The following is a 26,233-nucleotide window of genomic DNA, read 5'->3' as shown; positions in this document are numbered from 1 at the left end:
TTTGTAATATTTTGTAAACAACTTACAATAAATAGCTCAGTAACCACTCAAGTTACACAAATACTGTCAGCAGTATTTTATTCATCTAGCTGAGAGCATTCATATGAAGCTAAGGAGTTCTGTCTGTGTTACTTGGTTGTTGAGATATTTAGAAAAAATTTGAAACAGTCAATAGCCATTATCTCTACTAGAGAGAAGTCAAACATTAATACAGTTTTCCATCGTGTAAGCTTTAAGATGAAATATTTTAAAACCTTGTACATAGCTTGGTTTTGGAATTATTGATGCAAATATGAACAAGCAATATTTCATGCCAAGATGTGTCAGTAGGTGTTAACTGCAGATGCACCTGGAGGTGCCACTCAGATGTAACGAGTTAACCCCAATCCTTACCGAACCATACCTCACCTGATTCTGATAGGGTGTATCTATGTTTTTGAAACATTTTAAAGAAACATTATTCCCTCTCCTATGACACCTATTTAGCCTCCCTTCCAGCAATGACAATTCCACTCATTTTTGAGAAAAGGCCCTTGCCATTCCCATACCTAAATGTTCTAGTCTACTAATCAATCTGATTTTCACACTATATCATGCCCACTACAGCAACAAAAGTTCTAAACAGCTGTCTACAATTAGCTTACTGAATTTGTTTACAAATACAACCAATGCTCCCCACCAACATAATTTTATGAAAACACAGAAGCACACACTCTGTCTAATATACATTGATCAACATAATTCCTACTAATACTGATTAGACCCTCATCACCAGAAACCTATTCACTGACTTCACTGAAGCCATTGCTTGTGTGAACCATACCTTCCCTACTTAACTCCCCTGCTCATTCCAGCTTTGGTTCCTACACAGTTCAATGTTTTTTCAAGTCACCTTAGCAGCCGATTTACTCCAAGTCGGAACAATGTACCTCTTCACCAAAATATTATAACCAGCATTCTGCATGGTTCAGTCCTTGCCCCAGTGCTCTTCAGCATTAACTATCTATCCATTGACCTCATACTGTTTATCCTTTCATCTGCTGATGATCACATCTTCTTTGACTCTACCCCTAAACACATATTAGTTGTATGTAACCTTCAAGCTATTCCTAGCAACCTCAAATCCAGGGTTATGTAAAAAATAACAAACCCTTAATGCTACTGAAATCTACAATGATGTTTGTCAGCACAACCCACAGAATAAAGACTATACCTCCCCTCAGTGTCCTTTACTTACAACAACCAAATTACTGAATCAGTTCATTCTGTTAAATATTTAGATATTTTCCACTCCAACAATATTCTGTCTGTGCAGATCAACATTAAATCTAAAGTTAATTGAGTCACGTATGGCTGCAGCAACATCTCCTCATTCTTGAAGCTCACAAAGTGACTTGTCAAAAACATTTTGTAATCCCAACAAGAATACAGACTACCTTTGTTTGCCTGCACCTCCAGTAATAACCTCAAAGACACAGAAGACCTTTCTAAACAAATTTTCCATTTCATCTTTATATCACCTCAAGCAGACCTTCACAGTATTACCCTTATATGTGCCAACTGGTTACCTATACAAGAACCTGCTGATTCCCACCTTCATTCTGTAATGCCTTCTTTTTACTGCACCTAAACAATAGGACTCATTCCCAGCAGATATGTGTAATTCACAAAGATACAATTATTTAGACATAATTTAATTCCTTTAAAAGAAAGCTGACTGCCACTTCTTTAAGACACCAACAACTGTCCTCCTTGCTCACCAAGCATCTTTTATTGTATTTACTGTGACCTCATCTGTGCCTGCTGCTTTCCCTGACTTCATTTTCCTCACTGCTTCTTCTATGGTGGTCTCCTCCTCTTCCCTGACTGCCAGCCATGTCTGTGCAGTGCAGGTTCTTTGTGGTTTTCTTCATTAAGAAGCTGCTGGAAGTACCCCGTCCATCTGCCTTTTATGCCCTGTGAACTGGTGAGCAGGTTGTTGCTGGCATCCCTTATGAAGGGTGTCTGACTATCTTCATTTTCCTTCTGTCTTTGCCTTGCAACCTGACATAGTTTCTTTATGCCAACTACTGAGTCACCTTCCAGAAGCTAGTAGAATGCCTCTGATGCTCTGTTCTTTGCTACTGCAACTCCTTTCTTAGCCTCTTTGTTAGCCAACCAGTATTTATTCTTGTCATGGCCCATCTCTTCTATCTCCCACTTCTTCATGCACTCCTTTCTTTTGATGACTTCCTGGACGTCTGCATTCCACCACTAGCATTCTCTGTGTGCTTTATTTGCATACCTGGCTTAGCCACACATCTGTTTTGTAGTCTGACAACATGCTGTTTTGAGATGTTGCCATTCTTCTTCAATTCAACCTATTTCCTCCTCTTTCTGGAATGCGTGTGCCCCAAGTAATTCCTTGGACTGTTGTGCTTTCTCTTCAGACAACTTCCAGGTCTTCAGCTTAGTCTCTGTTGACCTTACAGCTTTCTCTGACCACTACGTGCAGCTGACAGAGGCAACCAGTGGTTTATGCTGTGCGCTGACTGTTTCACTAAGGATGACTTTTCAATCACTGATTTTACCCCATTGCCGTTTCCCTACCAGAAGGAAGTCTACCCAAGTTGCATGTTGCCAGTTATGCATGTAATCTTTTGACCGTACCTCTCTTTAAACTATTTGTTGGCTATCAAGCCATTTTCCAGACAAAAGTCTAGAATGGCCTCTCTTTCTTTATTCCTGTTGCCCCACCCATGTGGATCCAGGCAGTCCTCATATCCAGTTTTGTCTGTCCAAATATGTGCATTCAGGTCACCCATTATCAACACCAATTCATATTGTCCTGCTTTATCTAGTAGGTCCTGCAACTGCTGTCTGAATGCATTCATCTCTTCACTATTAAAACCCTTCTGTGGGGCACAGGCTGAGATTATGAATACTGGGCTATCATTAGGCTGGAATCGGATTGCCATAAGTCTGCCACTAATTCTGATGATATCTCTCACTGCCTTCTGAAACCTGTCCCTCACAATTCCCACACTTTTTCTAGCCTGTCCTCCTCCTGAATAGTAGACTCTGGATCCCAAGCCAAGTGAATTTGCTGCACTACCATTCCATCTTGTCTCCTGTTTTCATAAGATGTCCATTTTCCTCCTTATCATGTCACCCACTTCCAGACCGTGTTCTGTCAATGAACTTACATTGAGTGTAGCAATTCCTAGTTCATGTTTTTCAGGTTTATCAGTTTTACATCTAGCTTTTAGTCAACACAGCTATCCCAGGTAACCCAAAGCTGGGCAACTAGCCTCAGGCCGGCCAGCAGCTTACTGACCCAGGACTGCTGGGCTTCATGGTAGGCACACACTGGCCAGTAGGGGCACATACACCCCTCCTAACATTAGCATGGTTCCCTGGCATAGGTCAAATTATAGGCAAAAAGAAAAAAACTACAACAAACCACGTTAAGAGTTCAGGTAAAACCAGAGGAATAACACTAATAGTAGGAACGTTCAAACTTTTAATAAAACAAGGCAAAGCTTTCGGGTTTCCCCTTCTTCAGTGCATATAAAACCATTTTCAACTGACACATTTAAATAGTTAAAACTAACAAACGTGACACAGCCAACCAACCAATTTCATTTAAAATTTAATTAATGCATCTAATGATGTTACATTAAATGTTTGGTTAATTGTTTATATTGTTTGAAATTGATTGGATGGCTGTGAAACATGTTTATTAGTTTTAACTATTTAAATGCGTCAGTTGAACATGGTTTTATATGCATGGAGAAGGGGAAACCCGAAAGATTTGCCTTATTTTATTAAAAGTTTGAACGTTCCTACTGTTCGTGTTATTCCTTTGGTAGCTCATAGTATGCCAGGTCCTCAATCTACTTAGCAGCAAATTCCCATGCCCATTTGACATTAGTCAACACAACTGAATCAATAGCCATACTTTACAGCATCAACAGGCTAGCCCTGCCATGGCATACAGAATACATAAAGTAATAACTAGGTAAATTATTATTTGTACAGTTTATTTATATTGATATGTTCAGTTATTGTTTAAACCATGCCTTGCATGGAGTTGAATTTATATTCCTCATACAAGTACTTTAGAAGCTACAGCCTAAAGGCAGATAATCTCTAACTCTTCAAAGATCTTGTAAAAGTAGGCTCCGTGTTACAGGAACAATCTTTGTGAAGTTTCAGCTAAGGATTGTTAAAGGATGGGTTTCAATGCTGATCATATGATCATAGGAGGTTACTAGGCTAATGGCCCTGTGGCCCTTACAAGCCTAGCCAAGAGTTTATCCCCAAAAAGGAAACCTCAGTCAGCACCTGTCAATGAGGGTGGAACCCCTGGGACAAATTTGTGGTTTCCCATCCACTCATCAAGGTTGCGCTTGAAGAGGGTCAGAGAGGTACTCTGTTTGACATGTATGGGAAGTCTATTCAAGAGACAGGGCAGCCTGTGGGAGATGAACGTGTCTCTCCAGCAGGTTTTGTTGATGTTGCATATCAGATTTAGGCCTTTCAAGTGGGTAATGTGTGAGGAGTTAGACTTATGGATATGGAGCATCTCTAGTAGGGCAAGGTCTGATATTGCCTTGGAGGCGAGACACAGATCACCTCTGAGCAATCTATACGATACCAAGCAGAGTGAGAGTGATTTGAGCCTGTCCACACAGGCCAGGTGTTGGAGGCCATGGATTCTCTTTGTGAGGTATTTCTGTGGGCTTTCCAGTTGGTGCAGGTGTTTGGAGAGGTACATACCAAACGGAGCATTATACTCAATTATTGGCCTAATGAGGAAGGAGTACAGAGAGGTAATAACATCCTTTTTTCTGGATGCAATCCTTTACTTATGAGATGAACCAACTAAAAGGCTTTTCTGACCACTGCTGCTACATGATAGTCGAATGTGACACTGCTGTCAACCTGAGTATCCAGGTCTCTCACAATTTGTGTGCTTAGGGGTTGTCGTTGATGTGGTAATCGGTAGGGACCGTGTTTTTGCAGAATGATACGATAATAAATTTGGTACTAGTCATTTGTTGCTGTGAGACCCTCTTGCAGTATGTTATCATTTAGGGAGTCAATGACAGCACCTAACTTACAGTCATCCGCAAACACAGGCCCTTTTTGTCTTTGCCTGGACCACTGAGAAGTAGATGCCAAACAGCAGGGGTCCCAGGACAGATCCCTGGGGAATACCACTAGTGTCAGGTCTGCTGTCAGAGGTGGAGGCACCTATTTTGACCTTGTGGGTCCTATCAGTGAGCCTTTGGCCACCCATTTGATGAGATAGGGATTTATGCCAAGCTGTGTCAGCTTTTCGATGATGTCTGAGTGGGAGATTGTGTCAAAGGCCTTGGCCAAGTCAAAGTAAGCTGTATGTACTGACTTTCCCTCATCCAGGGCCTTGGTGACAGTTTTAAAGAAGTCAACCAGGTTCAATAGGCAAGATCTGCCCTTGACGAATCCAAACTGGGTGGGGTCAAGTGCTTGGAGATTGCCTATGTCCTTGTTTGTAAGATCCATAATAATACGCTCCATGGCTTTACATATCAGACTTGTCAAGCTAATGGGGCAATAGTTTCCAGGGTCAGTAGTGACACCACCTTTGTGCAAGGGGATGACAATGGCAGTTCTCCATTCTGCTGAAATGAAGCCTGTACTTAGGCTGTGGTTGAATAGGGTGCTCAATGTCAAAGCTAGTGCTTGGTGGAGATGGTGCAGAATATAGCCTGGGATACTATCAGGTCCCATGGAAGCTGTGTTCTTTGCCTTGGATAGGTCCTTTAACACTTGCTCTATGGAGATGTGAGGTGTGGGACAAGTATCGAGGATGCTGAATGGGGCTTTGGGGCGGATGGGGGGGTGAAGTTTGCACTGAACCCATCTGCTAGCAGGTTGGATAAGTCAGCAGGATCAATGTAAGTGGTATCATTAAGTATTAATTTGGAACAAACTTGGGCTTTGCCATGGAGGTTCTTGACATAACTGAAGAAGACTTTGTGATTTCCCTTTGTTTCGGAGCCTAGTTTCAATTCATAATGGGCTTTGGAGGTTTCCACTAGTGATCTAATTTGGTTGTTAAGGCTGAGGAGGGAGTTTTTCCAATTTGGAATTTGTTCCTTTTTACCCCTGGACAACAGTTTCTTCCCTTTGTTGTAAAGCCTGTTGATAGAGATGTCCACCAGACAGGTTTGTGTTTCCTTGAGGAACAGGGTTTAGTTCTGTTGGGTATAGCTCAGTCCATGCAGTTGTACAGGTGCTTGTATACTGCACTGGCATACTGTTCAGCATAGTTGTCTGCATCCTCTGCAAGGGGTGGTGGTGTGAAGCTACTGATACCCTCCCTTAGGAGGTTGTAGTCAACTTTTGAGAAGTTTTTTAGCCCGGTTATGGCTGGAGGGGGTTTGGGTGGGATAGAAACTTTGAATGAGACAGACCAATGATCTGATCTCACCAGGGGAGAACATACTATGGGAGTAGTTCAGTGGTCACCCAAGTTGGTGAGAACCAAGTTCAAAATTTTATCTGCCCTTGTGGGGAATGAGATGAGCTGGTCTAGTGAGTTAGAACTGATGAAGTTAAGGAATCGTTGGGTGAGTGCATTAGTGCAGGAACAGTACACCTAGTTTATGGTGATAGATTGTTATTGTGGTATTATGAAGTATGTTATGTGGACAGCTCCTATAGCAAAGTTGATGTCTGTGAGTTAAGGAACAGAGTGGCCATAGCTGTTATTGGATGTCACTGCATCTTCTAATGAGCTGTACACTGGTTTTCTCAAAAATTGGATAATGTGATGACAAATTTTATCTGATGTAGTTTGAAGGTTTTCTGTCTCTGTGCTAAACATTTGGTGCTGTGATGGGAAGATAGTACCCCAGTTTCAAATAAGTATACTAATTCCCATGGCCTTTCCAGCTTTAATGCCAAGGAGGCATGTGCACTTGTAAGCAAAACATTTTAGGTTTTATCAGCCATGTGTACATTTGTGTTTAGTGTATGTGAATGGAAAAAAAAAGTTGAGTTGTTGGTATACAACAGTAGACTAGCATAGTTTTACTGTCAGACTGAAGGAATAGGATTTCCTAATCAGTCCTTTATTTGAAGGTCTGGGTTAGATGCTAGCTGTTGATGTGTACTTATAATAACTTCAGTACATTTAGTACAGTTAACAACTAGTTCACATTTAACCAGGTCCAGAGTACTGTAATGTCATTTAGCAGATTCTTTTGGAGCACATTAATATAAGGCTTAGCATTAAGAATGAAAACATTGCCAACACCTAAGGTATATTTTAATGGATATTGCCCCAATGACCATCTATTGACAAAAGACAGAAAGCAGTAATAGACCCAGTACTGTTTTTTGTAGTACTACAAGTTGGAGTGCTCAAATGGCATACTACTGCTGTGTTTAACTGTGAAAGTTGTAGTTGTTAGACAGAAGAAGAATCACCTTACGTGACAGGGTATTAAAAAGTAGTGTGAGACTAGTGGTTTGGAAAGCATGTCTACAATTAATAAATAAAGCCCCAGTAAGATGGCCCTTTATCACATTCTCATAAGTCTAGCCAGTTATTCCAAATACTGGAGTACTCGTACTACAACTGGTCTAATGCCATTTTGATTTTGATGGACAAGATTGTACTTTATTGTGTGGTCAATTAACTGTTTATAACGTTTTTTTTTTCCATATAAAATTTTAGTTTACAGACATTTGATTGCAACTTGTTTTAGGAGTGCTTTAACTACTGTTCCTATACAGCCATGTTTTCAACTGCATGGTAGGATACCTGTTGTTAATGTTAAGTTGTAGACAAGTCTAAAGGGTTTTGAAATGCAGGGTGCAGCCATTTTTAGGAATTTAGGGTGTAGCCTATAATGAGCTGCACTTTTTGTTGTGCTTAGCTTATCAAGATGATATTATTCTTTAATATTCACTATCCTGAAGCAAAACTCAGCAACTATATCATGGCCATAAAGGATGTTGGTTGTGGTTGAGGGTCCGATTGTTGGAAATCTAATGCTGGGATGAGTTGAAACTTCCAAGTTCAGATCCTTGCATCTATTCGTGATATCTTTGTTTGAAATGGTATCAGGAATTTTGTTGCCATTAAGGGTGCTTGTTTTAAAGCTCTCCAGAAATGTTTTGATTCTGTCAGATACTTTTTGTTTGCACACTCATGATAATAAGCTGTGTTTAATGCATTTCTAGCTCTTCTAGCTACTCCTTTCCATTCTTCGTATTCCTGGTGTATGGCAATATTTAGAGGGCTCTTCCTTCCACATTTCTCACGCTCCTTCTCTTTTTAAGTAAATTCCTAACGCCTTGTATTATCTGAGCACGTGCAATTTTGTTTGAAAAAATCAGTTCTGAATAGGTATTTAATACAGTAATTGCCCTGGTATCTGAAAATATGAGGCCCCCTACATTTAAAAAAAAAAAAGTTGTTACTATGTTTTTTTTTTTTTTTTTTTTTTTGAGGCTGGGCAACATGTGACCAGTCTGACATAAGAGGTCACAGACTACTGCACAATGTGAACTGCATGAAGAATTTATGGTTTATTGCATCATGTAGTTTTATGAATCCCAGCCAATATCATTAAAGACATTGTGGAATAAAGATTATCTGTCTGACAGTAGTGCTAAAAGGGCTTGTTACATTGTAAATGAGCAATCTAGTAAACGTCTACAGTTAGAGGAGTGCATTATTAATGACATGCTTATCAATGTGCATTCAACAGCCTGTGTGCTGAAACATTTGTCTTTTTAAAGGAACGTCTGCACATTTTCTGTGGTTCCATGATAACTTAAACTTTGCAAATATATTTGCATACAGGTCACATCTGGTAGTTAAGAATAAATTCTACTGAAATTATTTCAGTTGTGCCGGTTTCCTATTTAAACCACAAGGAAAATGTACTGTGTTTCTTGACTGGATTTACTTTGTACAAACAAAACAAGGCAATGGATAAAAAGGACTGTGGTAATTTCTCCATGCAACATGCTATCACAGCCATGCAGTAGAACATACTTTTTTTCTTGGTCACACTACTGTACAACTTCCTGAACAATCTAGGTTCCATTCTGTCTTTAAATTAAGCCTTTCTGAAAAGTCTTTGCACAAAATTCTTTTAGTAATTCTTTATTAAAATATAACATTTTGTTATACTCAGTTAATTATTTCTAGAGGTATTTCCTGGATCTCAAAGGCTATAGTGCACTCCAGTTTTTCTTCTCCATTCTGGTGGTTTATCATTTAGCCTCTGCACATTGCATGAATTCTGCCTAGTACTGACACTGAATACAGGGATCACTGAACACCTGTGTAGCCGTTTTCAATCATCTCCTATTCTTTGCCATCTGTCCTGCCAACCAAAAGGGGACAGATTTACTCAAGCCATTTGACTGGTTTAAATATTGTCAACAACTGGCTCAACCTAATGCCAGTTCTTGATTAAGACTGCAGGAAGGTATATTCTCTCTTTTTTGCGCATTAGAGATGAAGTAGTTGTGGGTGTACAGTATACATCTCAAATATGGTTAAACTATGCATTTATAGTTTCCATTCTGCAATTAAAAAAAAAAAGACTGTTCACATTAGCAGGCTTACAAAATGGACTATGTACTGTTACTTTCTCTGGTCAAACTGTCCTACAGTATTAGCCAATAATTTCTGTCAGCTACATACCACAACTAACCAATTCATTTTAAAGAGTTAAAACTCCACTTTGTGAATTAGCTAATGCACTGCAAGAGCTGTGCACATCTTAAGGCAATAATACAAATGCTTGCAAGCATATGGCAAAACATTGTAACTTGAAGCTTCAGAACTACAGTGCTTGCTGTGCATTATAATTCTAATAACACATTATACATACTCAGTTCCTTTTGAATAAACCTCAGACAAAATAACTGGCATCCAGGGGTAAAACTGCATCATTGTTGTCATTTCTAAAACAATATTGTGAGGCTTCTATCTTCTACTATACAACTAATCTCACACCTTTGCAGAGATGTGAATTAAAATAATACAGACAGACAACTGGATGTGTAAATTTAAGCTCATTAAATGGTCTTTTAGTTCACACAGTTTCTAATACTATAGAATTTGAATAAGTACAGCAGGATTTCAGTGGCGGCTGGTGACTTCAAATCACAGGGGGGCTGCAGGAGACGCTGAATGGGTGGGGTCAAAGGGAAGGGGTGTGGTCAACCATAAAGGGGAGGAGCTATGCACAAAACCACAAAAAAACTAACTTTAATTAAATACGATGCCCTGGGTGGCAAACCATCATTATGAAAGTCCAATCAAGACAAAAATAAGTGTAGAAGAATAAAAATATTTCAATGCATTGGCTGCATGACAGCTTACTTAATATCTAGATGGAAACAAAAGGTTGTGAGGCATGAAAAAATAAATTACTTTTTAAATACATTACTGGAATGCCAGTCAAAATCAAGTATAAGAAAAACCAGAAGCACTCAACTCAAACCACTTCTCCTTGCACTGCAGTTCTAATTATAATATATTCAGCTTTATTAAAGTACCAAGCAACATGCTGAAAGTAGAAATCTATGTGATGCCCCCACTTGTAAAAATGTTTCTTATCCAAAAAAGACCTGCTACCTGACAACTTGTTTCATGGGGAAAACATGATAAAAGTAAAATGAAAAGCAAACAAGAAACAAGCTCAAGATACATTGCTTAAAGGATTACTGTACAGGTTATGGACCACACATGATTGGCATTCTGTTTAGTTTACGGGTAAAGTCTGTAGAGATGACTGGAAGTCTCCAACAAGTGTAATGAGCTTTTTAAAATAATGGAATCCTGTCCTTTAATACCCAAGGCTTATACATTATCTAGTCAAGTATTCTCTGCATGGCAACAACAGAAAGGCTTTCAATGTTGGCAATTATTTAACAGTATGCTTATTAAAGCTTACTTGCATCTTACGATGTCAGACAAGCTTACCTTATGGTCATTAAAGCATTGCTACTTAAACACAGAGCAACAGGCACTTTGAGTAATAAGCATAAATCTGAGTAATAAGCATAAATCAACAGTACAAAAATATGACAGAAACCAGACCATTCTGCAAAATCAAGGACAGATGAAAAGCCACTGTAATACTTATGCAGTGTGTCCTCCCCATCCAAGGTAGATACAACTACTCCTTGCCTTGCTTGGACACATCCAGAGTCACTACATGGGGAGTGGGGTGCAACAAGCATGTCACAATTTGAAATCTCTCTGGCTGACTGTGATGGCCCTGACACATTTGTCATACCTCTCAACCTCAAGAGCAAGAAATCTGGACAAAGCCATACACAGAAGTGGGACAAAGGCACAACAATAAGGACAATTTTTAAATATTGCTCTAATAAACTTAGAAAGATAATAGAATAGGTCTTGCATTAGTATGAATTTTCTGAAGGGTATAAAATCTGAAACTCAAATGTCTGTCATTTTCTAACTTCAGTCTTTAGTGATTTGTCACTAATTTGCCAAAAACACAATTTTATGAAAAATGGACCAAAAATGTGATGCAAAAATATAAAATAGACACACAATACAGCTTCTACCTGTCAAAGAAGGGACACTTTAATATTAGTACTGCTACCTTGAGCAGCTGACAAAATAAAAGAATCTACATGCATTTCAAGTAATCTATAACTTTGATTATTACAGTTATTTCTTAATTGTAAACCCTCCATGTTTTCTTCCAAAATTGCTATTTTGTGGAGGGATTATTAGGGGAAGAGCAACATTTTGAGCCAAAAATTGGGGACAGTTGAGAGGTTGGCTATGCCTAATTCTATAAAGCAATTTATTTGCATGTACCTCTCAACCTGTTAATGCAGTAAATCTGAACAAGGCCAAATATATTGGGGCACATATAAACAGTACTAAAATTGCTCTTGTATAAATTGAGACAGTTGATAGAACGGCTCTTACTTTAACATGCATTTTTATGAAGGTTATGAAGTCTGAAACTTATTATTTAGTGACTTCTGGCAAATCATTTAGGAATTAAAACTACAAATTTTATGAACAACAAACCAAAAATAAGAAGCAAAAATCTATTCATTCTTTGAAAATCTGGACAGTTGGGAGGTATAGTTCAGCTGGGCCTGTCTGAGTTTGCTGCCCTCCCGACAAAATAATGGTTGAACTGGAGCCTCTGCAGCCATTCCAATTAACCATTACTTGGCTATTTCACTCCATTTACCATAAACACTAATGTGCATACTGCTTTACTTCAATGATTGGACTTCATTTGAAAGTTTTATTTTGTATTTTACAGCACAAACATTAAGTCATCTGTTAAACAAAGCAATGCAGTCTCACAATGAAAACTTAGCATTAAAACTTCTCTGCCCTTGAAACTCACATTCATTGAAACAGCATTGAAACCCACATTCAAAGAAAATACATTTTGCCAGTGGCAGATAAAGATTAATTTTGGGCTGTTTTGAATCATAGGCCCCTTGCATATGAAACATACATGTGCTCTTTGATACACCTTCCTCATTGTACTAAAAATTATATTCCTTGTACAATACAGTACACTTGTTAGAGGGTGTTTTAAATTTGTTTTGAACATTTTTCCAGTAAGCAATGAAACAAAACATATGCACCCATAATGGCAAAACTGCCCAGTTGAGAACATTTATCATAAAAGTCCACTCAGACTTCCACAGTCCACCATTATTAGTAAATATACACAATTCTACAGTCCACCATTATTAGTAAATATGCACAATTCCACAGTCCACCATTATTAGTAAATATGCACAATTCTACAGTCCACCATTATCAGTAAATATGCACAATTCTACAGTGCACCTTTATCAGTAAATATGCACAATTCTACAGTCCATATTCAGTGAATTCAGTTCTTGCCATAGCTGTCAACCTTAGCACAAAAACCTGGACGAAGCCAATAATGGGGGAATACAGTCCCAAAAATAGGGACAAATTTAAAATATTCATCTTATAAACTTAGAAAATTGCTAGAAAAAGGTTGTGCTACTATGTATTCTGAAGAACATGAAGTTTGAAATTCAAATGCCGGTCAATTTTACTGCGGACAGAACAAAAACAGTTTTCAGCAGAGACGCAGGGATTAACACTGCAGACACGTCTTTGTAAAATGGCAGGGCACCAGAGCAAATCCACACAAACACAGGGAGGAGATGCAGACTCCACACAGAAGCCACCCCAACCAAGAATCAAACCAGAAAACCTATAGCTGTGAGGCAACAATACTACCACTGCACCATCAAATCTGCAAGGAATTAAACATTCAGAAACCTGAAGTCTGAAATTCAAATGCCGGTCAATTTTACTGCGGACAGAACAAAACAATTTTCAGCAGAGGGATTAATACTGCAGACACGTCTTTGTAAAATGGCAGGGCACCAGAGCAAATCCACACAAACACAGGGAGGAGATGCAGACTCCACACAGAAGCCACCCCAACCAAGAATCAAACCAGAAAATCTATAGCTGTGAGGCAACAATACTACCACTGCACCATCAAATCTGCAAGGAATTAAACATTCAGAAACCTGAAGTCTGAAATTCAAATGCCTGTCAATTTTATTTAACATTTGTTAATCAGGACAGTCTGACTTGGCACAACAAACCAATTTTCAGCAGAGGCCCAGGAAGAAACAATGCAGACATGTCTTTGTAACATGGGAGGGCCTTAAAGCAAACCCACACAAACACAGGGAGAAGATACGGACCCCACAAAGAAGGAACCCCAGCCAAGAATCAAACCTGAGAACCGGCAGCTGTGAGGCAACAATGCTACTACTACACCATCAAATATCAAGCATTGCAACATTTACAAACCACAGATATTATGAGGAACAGCTCAGATCAAATATGAGGCAAAATCTGCAATTTTTTTACAAATGGTGGTGGGTAGGGAACTCAAGTCTTTAACACCTGCATACAGGGTACAGGGTTCAAGCCTGAGGTATTCCCTACCACACCACCATGAGCACCTGGGGCATTTACACACACACACACACACACACACACACACCTCCAGTTACAAGCACCAGCTAACACATACACAACTCCAGTTACAAGCACCAGCTAACACATACACAACTCCAGTTACAAGTACCAGCTAACACATACACAACTCCAGTTACTAACACATACACAACTCCAGTTACAAGCACCAGCTAACACATACACAACTCCAGTTACAAGCACCAGCTAACACATACACAACTCCAGTTACAACACAAGCACCAACACATAAAGTAAAATGTACCATACACTTACCTGTCTGTTCTCCATACCATATCCTGCCCGCGCAATACTCACAAAGACCCACGAGATCCCAGTAAAGCTCCTTCCCGACGACGAGATCCCAAGCTCCCTCCCGAGACTGTTCTGGCTGTTGCTGCTGCAGTCCGGATGCGATGTATCCTCCCAGCGTGTCTGTGCACTTTAAAAGTGCACAGACATCTCCCTCCATGGGTCCTGCCGGACTGCCTTGAGCATGCGCATAGACCGACGGTAGTCAGGACTACTGCGCATCTCTTGAGTCCATAAAATTTAAAAATAATTTTTTTTTTTTTTGTTTTCTTTTTTAATTTGAGGGGGCTGCAGTCCGGCAGCCCGATGCCACGAGCCGCCCCTGCAGGATTTATTCAAATTAGCTGGGACCCTCCTGTCATCTATTTAGATAAAGGACATAGCACAGCAGCAAAATATGACCTATAAGTTAATCTCATACAGAAAGAAAAAATGACCTACAAATTAATATTACACACACAGGCACTGGTATTTCAAGCCAACTGTGCTCACATGTTCATAGTTAAGTACTAGGCTAGCTGCCTTTGCAGGCCATTTTAAGTCTAGACAATTTTCCTTTTTGTGCAAGAAATAATCGCATTGGAATATAAATTGGCCGTACCCATCCCATGGTCAATAATTATTTATTACCCCTAATAAGAATAACTGGGATCATACCATCAATAATTTGGGGGGACCCATGCATTGGATAAAGCATTTAGGGGTTGCCTCTGTCCATCAGTAGTACAGGGGGTGTCCGGGAGTCAAGTTGCTATTTCTCAGCCATAGATCTAAGTTGTTCTTGAAAACAGACTAGGATCAAATTTGATTTAAGTGGATGGGGAGTCTGTTTCACAACAGTGGCAGGCAAATATTGTGAAATATAGCTCCCCCTTCAAAATGCTCTGTTGATGTTGCAGAAGAGGTTTAGATCACTAGACAGAGTATTTGTGATGCCATTTGACTTGCTGATATGCAGTAAATCCACCAGTAATGAGTCAGAGAATCCCTCACATGCCAGAAACTGGTTACCTCTTATCAGTCTGTAGGAAACCAAGTACAGTGACAGGGACTTTGAGTCAGTCCATGTAGGTCATGTTGTTTAGCCTTGTATCCTTTTAGAACGGTATGTGTGTGGGCATTACAGTATTGCATGTGTTTGGACAGATACATGCCAAAGGGGACATTATATTCAATAACTGGTCTAACAAGGGGGACAATGACACCCCTAAAACTAGCATAATCCTTTTGTTTATAAGTTATGCAGTACAGAAGGACTTTTGTACAACAGAAACATGCACAATGAAAAAAGACATGCTGGTTCACACTAATCCCCCCCACCAAAAAAAACCACAATGTTTCAAATTAGTCAAGGTGCACACAGAAAAAGGTATGATGCTAGTAAACAGTAATCAGTGTTTTTTAGTGGTCAGGTAACATGCCTACCTGTTTGACCTGAAGACCATGGCTCCATATTCTCTCCAGCAGGTCACACAAACTAGCTATTAGAGTGTTTTCTTCTAGGCCTGTGATGTTCACCTCTCCATGTCCCAACTCAACAGCTTCATTCCCCATCTTGTCTACCAACATTCTCTTTGTCTGGAATAAAAACAGGTTTGTCAACTAATGTATATAAAAGGACCACATTTTTTTTACTATCAGAATAAACAGACTGGGATTCCATACACACAAAATGCAAAGTTGCGATAATGTGTGATAACTTATGCTGCTATATAAGCTCAAAATAAGGACCGATACAATGAAGGTGTATGAGTGGGCAGAGGACAGGGTATCTTGGGTCCACAGTTTACCCAGATGTAGTCTAAGAAATTAGGACAGATACAAAAACAAAAAGAGAAATACATATTTGGTAAAAACAATTAAACTGTCCAAGAACAAAGATGGTAAGGATTTTATCTGTATATTTTATCATCAGGGAAAGGGATCTGAAAACAATATTCATGAGGTTAGAATAATGGAAAGTGATTAACTGTTTATGACAAACACAATAAGAAAAACCCTAAAGTTGTTTGGAAACATATTTAAAAGGAATGAATACAAGCATTTTTCACAGAAAGCCTTAAAATCAAGTCAAACAACCAGTGAGAAGCATCCTACTTCCAAGATAATGAACGTTTTAATATACAGATGGGACTGAAATGGAAGTCAGAAAAGGGCAACAATAAAACAGAAAATGCTAAGGAGGGGAAAGTGAGATCACTAAATTTGTACATTGTGGAATTGTCACTCTAATAAATGGAGCACTTCAGCAGAAAGAAAAAGTAATACAAGGTGAAACTAAGTTCCACACAAATCTTAGTCATTTTAATATTCAGTACAGAAACTGATACATATCACTTAGTTTTGTTCAGTTTCACTACTGTGTGCCAAACAGAGACATTTTCAGCCATATAGACATTTTCAGTCACTACTAAAAAGCCCATGCCTAACAATCCACTCCTAAACTGCCAATTGTTTAATATTAAGGAATTGGACAGGTTTTAGTGGAAGTATGATGCACCATGTCAGGAGCTTCCTGAAATTTCTGAAAACAGTTTTAGGCTGCATGACTTCATTCTAAGCACACAGGTAAGTAACATCCACACATTAATCTTTTGCTTCAAAGATTACTCTGGTATACTTCTAATGCACGATTTCTCCTGCAAGTCACAGTAACTTTAACTAGTCTTCTTTACAGCTGATTCTTCTATCTAGCAGAAAATCCTTTCTTGGACTACCACATTCATCATGCACTTGTACTTAATAACTTCTAGCTGAGAATCTCTGGGTCCTATAATATGAACCTAAATAAAAAGGCAACTATGCAAGTAATAATGCTTACACAGTTGGGATTACAGGGAGAAAATGGACCATCCAGGAGTCTTGTGAGGTTTGACGCTGTAGGTGCAGGATCTTCCCACCTCTGGATAGGTTATATGTGAAAATGTGTTTGTGTGAATGAATTTTATATATATATATATATATATATATATATATATATATATATATATATATCTGGGTCAAGGACACATGCTCGACTAGCATGTGTCCGAATCACAAAACACTGAACACACATACACGAAAGCACTTAACATCAAAAGTGCTTCCGTGTATGTGTAGTTCAAAAAAAAATTTACGTTTCTGCAGGGGGGCTTTGCCCTCCTGCACCCCCCACACCTCCTGTATTTTAATATTCTCACCCAAGATCACACTACAGAGGGGAAAAGGGAATTTTCCCTTATCCGCACTGTAGTCTGACAGGCACACATACACGGAAGCGCTTGTCGATGTTTAGCACTTTCATGTATGTGTGTTCGGTGTTTTGTGATTCGGACATATGCTAGTCGATCATGTGTCAGGATCCCAAATATATACATATATATATATATATATATATATATATATATATATATATATATCTATGGGTCTACTCTGATCCATCAAAATTATGTTTCCACGAAACGTAAACCAACTCTATCGCAAAAGTGCATTTTCACGAAAATGCACTTTCGTGAAATACAAATAAACTGAAAAAAAAAACAACACAAACTACGTTTATGCAGGGGGGCAAGCCCCACTGCACCCCACCACCCCCGCTACTTTTATATTCTCACTCTATACTTTTATATTCTCACTCTGAGATTGCACTACAGTGGGGAAAAGGGAATATTCCCTTATCCCCGCTGTGCCGCGATCTAAGCAACAGCCCTCATTGCTGTTTGCTTAGTTGCCTTTTTGCAGAAGTGCGTTTTCGTGAAAATGCACTTTCGCTAAAAGGAATTCACCTGTTTACGTTTTGTTGAATTAATATATTAATTTTGATGGGTCGAGGTAGACCCTATATATATATATATATCTATAGTTTACTATCATTTCCACATAGTGCCTTCCATCGAATGCTGATATCGCCGAACTGGTAAACTGAAAATAAAAATGTCTTTCTGCCCCCTTATCAAACCATGCTAATAGCAATGGTTCGACATTCGCTGTTTTGGAAATGTGGCCGGTGGAGTACATGTTCCATTTGAGGTCTAGCCGCTTGGAAAACTGCACTTTGATGTTGCCCTCTCTCTCTCTCTATATATATATATATATATATATATATATATATATATATATATATATATATATATATATATATATATATATATATATATATATATAGGTTTACTATTAAAATTTTGAAACGAACTCCATCGACTGTACTATTGTCGAACACGGAAGTTCAAAAACAGTAATATCGATGACAAAAAAACAACCTAGGGATGGGTTTTAACATGGATCGATATAGGGGAGATGTTTGTAGTTCGGAGTAACACTGAACACCTATCTCGACCCATGTTATACACACACACACACGCAGTATGTATATATATATATATATATATATATATATATATATATATATATATATATATACGTACATACATACATACACACACATACATATATGGAAAAACACACGTATATATTTGCATACACAAGATAAACACCTAACTATTAAAGTATATGGCAGTAGAGAACCCTATAATGCCTTTAATATATAGCATCCCCAAGTAACAGAAGTCATTAGACGCTCCAACATTAAGACCAATTGTGTCAGCTAAGGGGTGTGTCACAGAACCCATATCGAAATTTCTAGAGACACAATTGAGAGTTGGCTTTGAGCAGACAGATACAATATTGAAAGACATGACTGATGTTTTACATCAGTTATTTGAGTGGTCACAAACAAATGATTTGAAAGAGTACCATTTTGCTACACTGGACATCGATTAGTTATTTACAGTCATACCAAATTATATTGGCATCCAGTTTAAGTACCACCTACTTGAATTTACCGAATATACACAGGCTTATGTTAACATACTTTGTTTCTTGCTAGAACTTGTGTTAACAAATGACGTATTCTTGTTTCAACAACTTCACAAGCAAGTGGTTGGTGTTGCGATGGATACTTCAATTGCTAACACTTATGCGAATACAGTCATGTATATTTGTGAGCAAGAATTTATCTTGTCAGGAGTGAATCCATTTGTAAGCAATGCTGTTTTTTATCGCAGGTTTGTGGATGACTTTTTCTTAGTTTGGTGAGGAGATGAACATAGCTTTGCAAAGTTTTTGCAGTATCTCTCTAACACAGTGTCCTTTTTGAAATTTAAGAAATGTTTTAGGAATAACAGGATAGAATTCCTGGATGTTGCTCTATTTGTCAATGAGTATTTTTTGACTGACACTATGCTTTATAAAAAAAACTGTTAAAAGAGATTCCTATTTGCGCAGTAGTAATATGCACCCACAGTATATATACAACTATGTTGTCAGAAATCAGATTCTGAGGGTCGCTTGGATGAATACTATGAACTCAGATGTGAATATCCAGTTAGGCACCATGGCATCCTGTTTTAAAAGTAAGGGTTACAAAGTATGCAATGCTGATTCTGCTGTTACGGAGACCAAACGGTTATGTCACACATCAGCAAAGCCACTATTTTCTTGCGAGTATAATGGTGGGAGCAATAATAAAAACAAAAACAAGAACAGTAATGAGCCTAGGTGTCTTAACTTTTAATAAAAATAGCAATGCAGTTAAAGAGATTATAAGCAGGCACTGGCACATCCTGACAGATATTCCAGAGCTGAGGAGTGTCATTTCATCACATCCCAACTTTGGATATAAATGTAGTGCCAATCTGAAACAGCTCCTTTGTTAACAACCACCACCACAAACATTTTTAAATAGTAAGACTGCTAAAAAAGGCACCTATAGATGTGGTTGATGTGTATTTTGCAAATATATTAATATGAGTAAGACATTCAAACATCCGTTACATAGAAAATAATTTAGAGTACATGTATTCTGCATGACAATTGTGAATCTAAAAATGTAGTATATTTAGCAACTCATGACCAATGTAATCCTTGTTACGTTGGCAAAACAAATTAGAAACTTAAGTAGCGTATCAGTAGCCATGTATCTGAAATTAGAAGGAAGATACCCACAATTGCACTTTATAAACATCAAGCAGAAAGAGGAGCTACTCATGATTTTAAGTTCTTAGTTTTAAGCATTATTCATGAGTCCGTAATATGTGAGAGTATTGTACATGCTGCAGAAATGAGTGAATATCAGTGGATTTTACATTTTAGAGCACACAGTCCTCCTGGCTTGAATGGCTCTATATCTTTAAAACTCAATTTAAGGGAACTAGAGTAACAGGTTTAATTAACTGCAGTGTCATGCAATTTTGAACTGTATAAAAAGGACTGGTTTTACTATTGTAGTGTTATGCCTGAAGAAGCCATACTGGTGAAAGTTTTTACTTGCATTTTTAAAGTGTTTTAGTGTTTAAAGTGTTTCATTAAAGTTGAGTCATAGTATCCTGCCTTGGTTCCAGTGTTTTGTGCTATTTTGCAATGCAAGTATTTCATATCATCTATACATACCAAGTTCAAGCAGACTCAGGCTCTCACATATATGCACACAAACAAATGGAGAGTCATAATGCCACTCTTACACACACTTTTTTTTTTTTTAGTTTCTGCTGTTTGCTGACTGAAGCAAATCAGCCACATTTAGCAAGGTTAATATTGCATTCTTTTGTGGGGTTTTTTCCTGTCTGTGCTTCATGGCAGTTTAATATTTTGTGGACTTCTTTTTACTGTGCTTTTGTCATACCATAACATGAACTTCAGGCCTTGGCGTTACACTGCCCTACTTTAAACAATTACCTGCAAAGTAACCTTTAATTGGTAGTATGCTGTAAAAAAATACACACACATATGAAATCATGTATTACTGCCAATATTGTGGAATTTTTTTGGCATAGTACAGTAGCCAGTGCAGTTAACCCACACTTATCACAGAGAGAAGGGAAAGAAAAGAACAGGGAAGAGCAACAGACATGTCAAGGTCCCAAGTGCATGGCTCACTGAAAGAAAAACAATGGTCCAAAACTAGCTCAACTTTATGGAAAAGAATGCTACAGCTTTGCTATGCCCACTACAGGGAGAGGTAATACAATGGCAAGACTTCAGATCCACTGACAAACTGTCACTCACTGGAACAAAGAGGCTAACCAAGGTTGAAGGGAGAAGTCAGGAACTAAAAATGAAGCACATTTCAACGAAGTATTAAATGGCATTTCTTAAATGTACTCATCAGGTTACAGCCATAGATAGTACAAAAGAGCGCAATTATTTTAATCCCTCTGTATTAAAATGATCAAAAACCCAGGAGTAATTAAAAAACAGTAATTTATAACAGAAAAAACTTCACCATCATTTCATATATCAAATGTACCTTCATTCGGCATTCCTTCAAAAGTCCTTCCACGAATTTCCAGTTTGTCTGTGCAATGACTGCAGGTGAGAGATCAGAGAGTTTGGGCTGCCGCAAATTCTTTCCAAGACTTCTTGCCTCTTGCATGTATTTCTGTTGCAATTACAAATGAAGTCAGAGTACACAACTTTATAAGATAGACTTTTATGGCTTAAACACAACCTAGTCATAATGGTATTGCAATGTTACAGCCAACACTAGTCTTTGGAAAAAAAAAAGAAAACTATATCATTATACATTTGACTACAAAACATTTATTTACTTGCAGTCTAGAAAGCAATCTCCAGTACTATGTGAATTTGTATGCACAAGTTCTATGCATTCATTTAGTGATTTTTTCCACTTCTGCTATGATTATCACCTGTTCCTCTTTAGGCAGAATACTTCCTATTTTGAGCCTGCAAAAAATATGAAACATGTCAAATGCCCTGAGATATCAGTACAAAAATCTCTCTTAATGTTCCATTAATAGTTGCATAAAATACTAGAAACACCTTATTATTGTGCGGAACAGAAACAACTTTTCAATACTGAGCTTTTATTTTGGAAAAAAAAATGAAATCTGGGTCTTTGTATTAACTGTGGGTATGGCTTTTACTGCACAAACTCATGTTTCCATAAACATGTCCCACTTGCAATATATGAATAGGTGGAAACCCTATCTTCTGTGTGAAGGAATGCTGGGAAAAAATGTGTGTCCATGCTCTTGCACCTGACACTGCTTCTGGGAATCTGATATTATTAAATGTAATGGACAATATAATGACATGCTTGTCAAACAGCTTCACAAGAAAGCTGTCCCTGTCATATCAAAACAGCACTTTTTTACTCACTGTGACAGCTACGAAAGGTGTCATTTCATGTCAAAACTTGTGTGTGTGTGTGTGTGTGTGTGTGTGTGTATATACATATATATATATATATATATATATATGTACATACATATACACACACACACACACACATATATATATATATATATACACACACACACACACACACACACACACACATACACAGGTACATTAGATATATATATATAAAGGGTGTGTGTGTGTGTGTGTATATATATATATATATATATATATATATATATATGTACACACACACACACACACACACACACACAGTGGATATAAAAAGTGTACACACCCCCTGTTAAAATGCCAAGTTTTTGTGATATAAAAAATGAGACCACAATAAATCATTCAAAACATTTCCCATCCTTAATGTGACTTATAACCTGTACAATTCAAATAAAAAACAAACAAATCTGTTAGGGGAAAATATAAAAAAATAAATAAAAAACGTACAATCTGCTGGTTGCATAAGTGTGCACACCCTTAAACTAATACTTTGTTGAAGCACCTTTTGATTTAATTACAGCATTCAATTTCCTTGGGTAGGAGTCTATCAGCATGGCGCATCTTGACTTGGCAATATTTGCCCAGTCTTCCTTGCAAAAGCTCTCCAAATATGTCAGAATGTGAAGGCATCTCTTGTGCTTAGCCCTCATCAGGTCACCCCACAGATTTTCTACTGGATTTAGGTCTGGACTCTGGCTGGGCTATTCCAAAACTTTTATTTTCTTCTGTGAAGCCATTCTTTTGTTGATTTGGATGTATTTTTTATTTATTTTATTTATTTTACATTTGTTTACTGGGATAATCTGACTGGACACAGGTCCATTTTCAGCAGAGGCCCGGGGAGAAAAGCTCCAAGTATCATTTACAAAACAGGTAAAGCAAAAAAGCTCCAAGTATAATTTCCAAAATAGTTCAAGGAAGAAGTACAATGCAGGGTCTATGTTACACACAACAGTTTCATTTATACAACAATCTTATGAAAATATCAAGTAAGTATAAAGTCATGACACAAAGGAATAGGTAAAGGCAATATTTTTTGTTCAGACAGTAATTACATTTACCCATGTTAGTAAGACACAGCTAGCATAGGGATTGTTGTTGATTTAAAAAGGTTGAGAATGTTAACTAATACAGTGAAGTTTATAAAGCTTTAAAGATTTATTCCTTTAGAGGATGATAGTTGCTAGTTTTGACAGAGAAGTAGATTATTAGTGCGGCTTACCCAGGGGAGTAGCATGAGCAGAGCCAATTGTTAGTATAGTGGTTTTTAAGGTTGTGTTTGAATATTTTAGTTGAGGCAGTAAAAGTTATGTGGCCTGGTAGAGCATTTCAAGTTTGGGCAATTGTACAGGCAAACATATTTACCTGCTTCATTTTTGTGTCTAATAACCTTTATTACGTTCTGGTTACTGGATTTTAGCTCTCTGGTGCTGGTATATGGCTGAATTAGATGTTGGAGTGCCGGGGTTAAATCTGGTTGGTAAAAGAGTTTCTGTGCTGTTCAGATTTGATTGAATAGTAGTGCATGTGGCAGTTCAAGCCATTTGAGTTGCTTTAGGGATAAACAGTGATGGGACCTATGAGTGGATTCTGTGGCAAACTTGGCAATCTTGTTATAACATGATTCCATTGTATTTAGTTCTTTTTGGTTCAGGTTGGTTAGTATGGGGGAGGCATAGAGCAGTATAGACAGGAGGTGGGTTCTAGTGATAGTAGCTTTGGTTTGTTTAGTCATGAATTGTTTGTTTCTATAGAGAAGTCCTAGTTTTTTGTTGACTTTCTTGATAGTCTGGGCTATATGGATGTCGAATTTTAGCTGGTTGTCAATTTCAACACCTAGTAGTTTTGTGTGTGATGTAGGTTTTATTTGGATATCACCTTTGGCTATTAAGTTAAAGTTCTCATTTAAAGGATGGGGTCTGCCAGGTTTAAAGAGGATCAGTTTTGTTTTGTTTGGATTGAGTATAAGTTTGATGTTGGCAAGCCAGGTTTCAGCTTGGGAGAAGTTAGCTTGGGTAAGGGAGTGTAGTTCGTTTATCGTGGGGGCGGCACATATCATTGTGGTAGCGTCAGCATACTGCACTACTGAGGCTTTGGGTAGGGTTGAGGAGATGTTGTTGGTGAAGACAGACAACAATAGTGGGCCTAAGATGGATCCCTGGGGAACTCCTATAGAGACTGGCTGTAAGGAGGATAGTTTATCTTGCCATAGAACTGCTTGTTGCCTACCTAAGTAGTTGGTGAACCATTGTACAGTAGATGGGCATATGTTTAGTTATGACATGGTTTGAAGAAGCATGTTGTGATTCACCATGTCAAAAGCCTTAGATAAGTCTAAGAAAATGGAGGATACAAACAGTCCTTTGTTCCTGTATTGGTTGATTATGTTGGTGTAAGAGAGAAGTGCAGTGGCAGTGCTGTGTGATGGTCTAAATCCATGTTGTGTATTGGAGAGGAGATTATGTTGTAGAAGGAACTGTATTAGCTGAATGTGAACAACCCTTTCCAGTATTTTGAATAAAGGGGATAGGACTGCAATTGGGCAGTAGATGGTCAGTTCTAGAGAGGTCCCTCCTTTGTGAAGTGGAATGATGTGTGCGATTTTCCACAAGGTGGGTACTTTGTGTTCAGATAATGATCTACTGATGAGGATAAAGATAGGATAGGATATAGCTTCTGCTGCTATCTGGAGGAAATCAGCAGGCAGCTTGTCTGCAGCTAGGCTGGTTGGTTTTAGTTTCTTAAGTAATTTTGACATTGTCTTGGTAGGAGTGTTTTGGTTACTCTGCTGTGTTGGAGTAGTTAGTTGTGTTGGTGTGTTTGTGTTTATTTGGGCATTGGAGAGTTTTAGTACTGTTTCTGTGAAGAAATTGTTAAATTGGGTGGGGATATTGGTTTCATTATTTGGTAGTACAGGCTTTTCCTGGGTAGAGTATTCCTGCTATGGTAGTCCAGAATTTTTGGGGGTTGTGGGCAAAGTTTACTTGATGTTTTCTATAGTAGTTGGTGTTGTCTGCTTTAATTTGTCTTTTGGCTTTGTTTCTAAGTTACAAATAATTTTGTCTTAGGGTAGGGGTTTTGTTTTTTTGATATAGTGTCCAGCTTTTATCCCTATCTTTCATGGTAGTTTTAGTACCCTTTGTGAGCCATGGGGCGTAGCTGTTTTTTATCCTGATGGTTCTGTAGGGTGCATGGAATTTCAAGTATGCATGGGGTCATCGTTATGTTGAAATGTGAAATTACTCTTCATCTTCAGCTTTCTAACAGACGCCCGAAGGTTTTGGGCTGAAAGTGACTGGTATTTGGAACTGTCCATAATTCCCCTCACCTTGACTAAAGCCCCAGTTCCAGCTGAAGAAAAGCAACCCCAAAGCATGATACTGCCACCACCATGCTTCAAAATGGGGATGGTGTTCTTTTGGTGATGCAAAGCGTTGTTTTTGTGCCAAACATACCTTTTGGAATTGTGGCCAAAAAGTTCAACCTTGGTCTCATCAGACCATAACACATTTTTCCACATGCTTTTGTGAGACTTGATGTACTGTTTTGCAAATTTTAGCTGGGCCTGGAAGTTCTTCTGTGTAAGAAAAAGCTTTCATCTTGCAACCCTACCCCATAGTCCAGACATATGGAGAATATGGGAGATTGTTGTCATGTGTAGTACACAACCAGTACTTCCCAGAAATTCCTGCA

General features: G+C 38.2%; 1 protein-coding gene across 4 annotated transcripts in view; it reads right to left on the bottom strand.

Moving 5' to 3' along the window:
- LOC122815561 (DENN domain-containing protein 5B-like) overlaps positions 1–26,233 on the bottom strand; it is a 1,792,502-nt gene that overhangs the window by 343,799 nt on the left and 1,422,470 nt on the right. For all 4 annotated transcript variants that reach the window (XM_044088154.1, XM_044088155.1, XM_044088156.1 and 1 more), the window contains 2 exons: positions 21,636–21,767; positions 15,779–15,931 (listed from right to left, as the gene is read on the bottom strand). In XM_044088154.1, the coding sequence (XP_043944089.1) occupies positions 15,779–15,931; positions 21,636–21,767 (285 nt within the window). The remainder of the gene's footprint in view (positions 1–15,778; positions 15,932–21,635; positions 21,768–26,233) is intronic.

Source organism: Protopterus annectens, chromosome 11.part0, assembly GCF_019279795.1.
Source record: "Protopterus annectens isolate FY-2018-M chromosome 11.part0, PAN1.0, whole genome shotgun sequence".
In the NCBI taxonomy this organism is placed as follows: domain Eukaryota; kingdom Metazoa; phylum Chordata; order Ceratodontiformes; family Protopteridae; genus Protopterus; species Protopterus annectens.
Note: the sequence above shows the minus strand (reverse complement) of the source record. Positions and strands in the feature narration are given on the sequence as shown.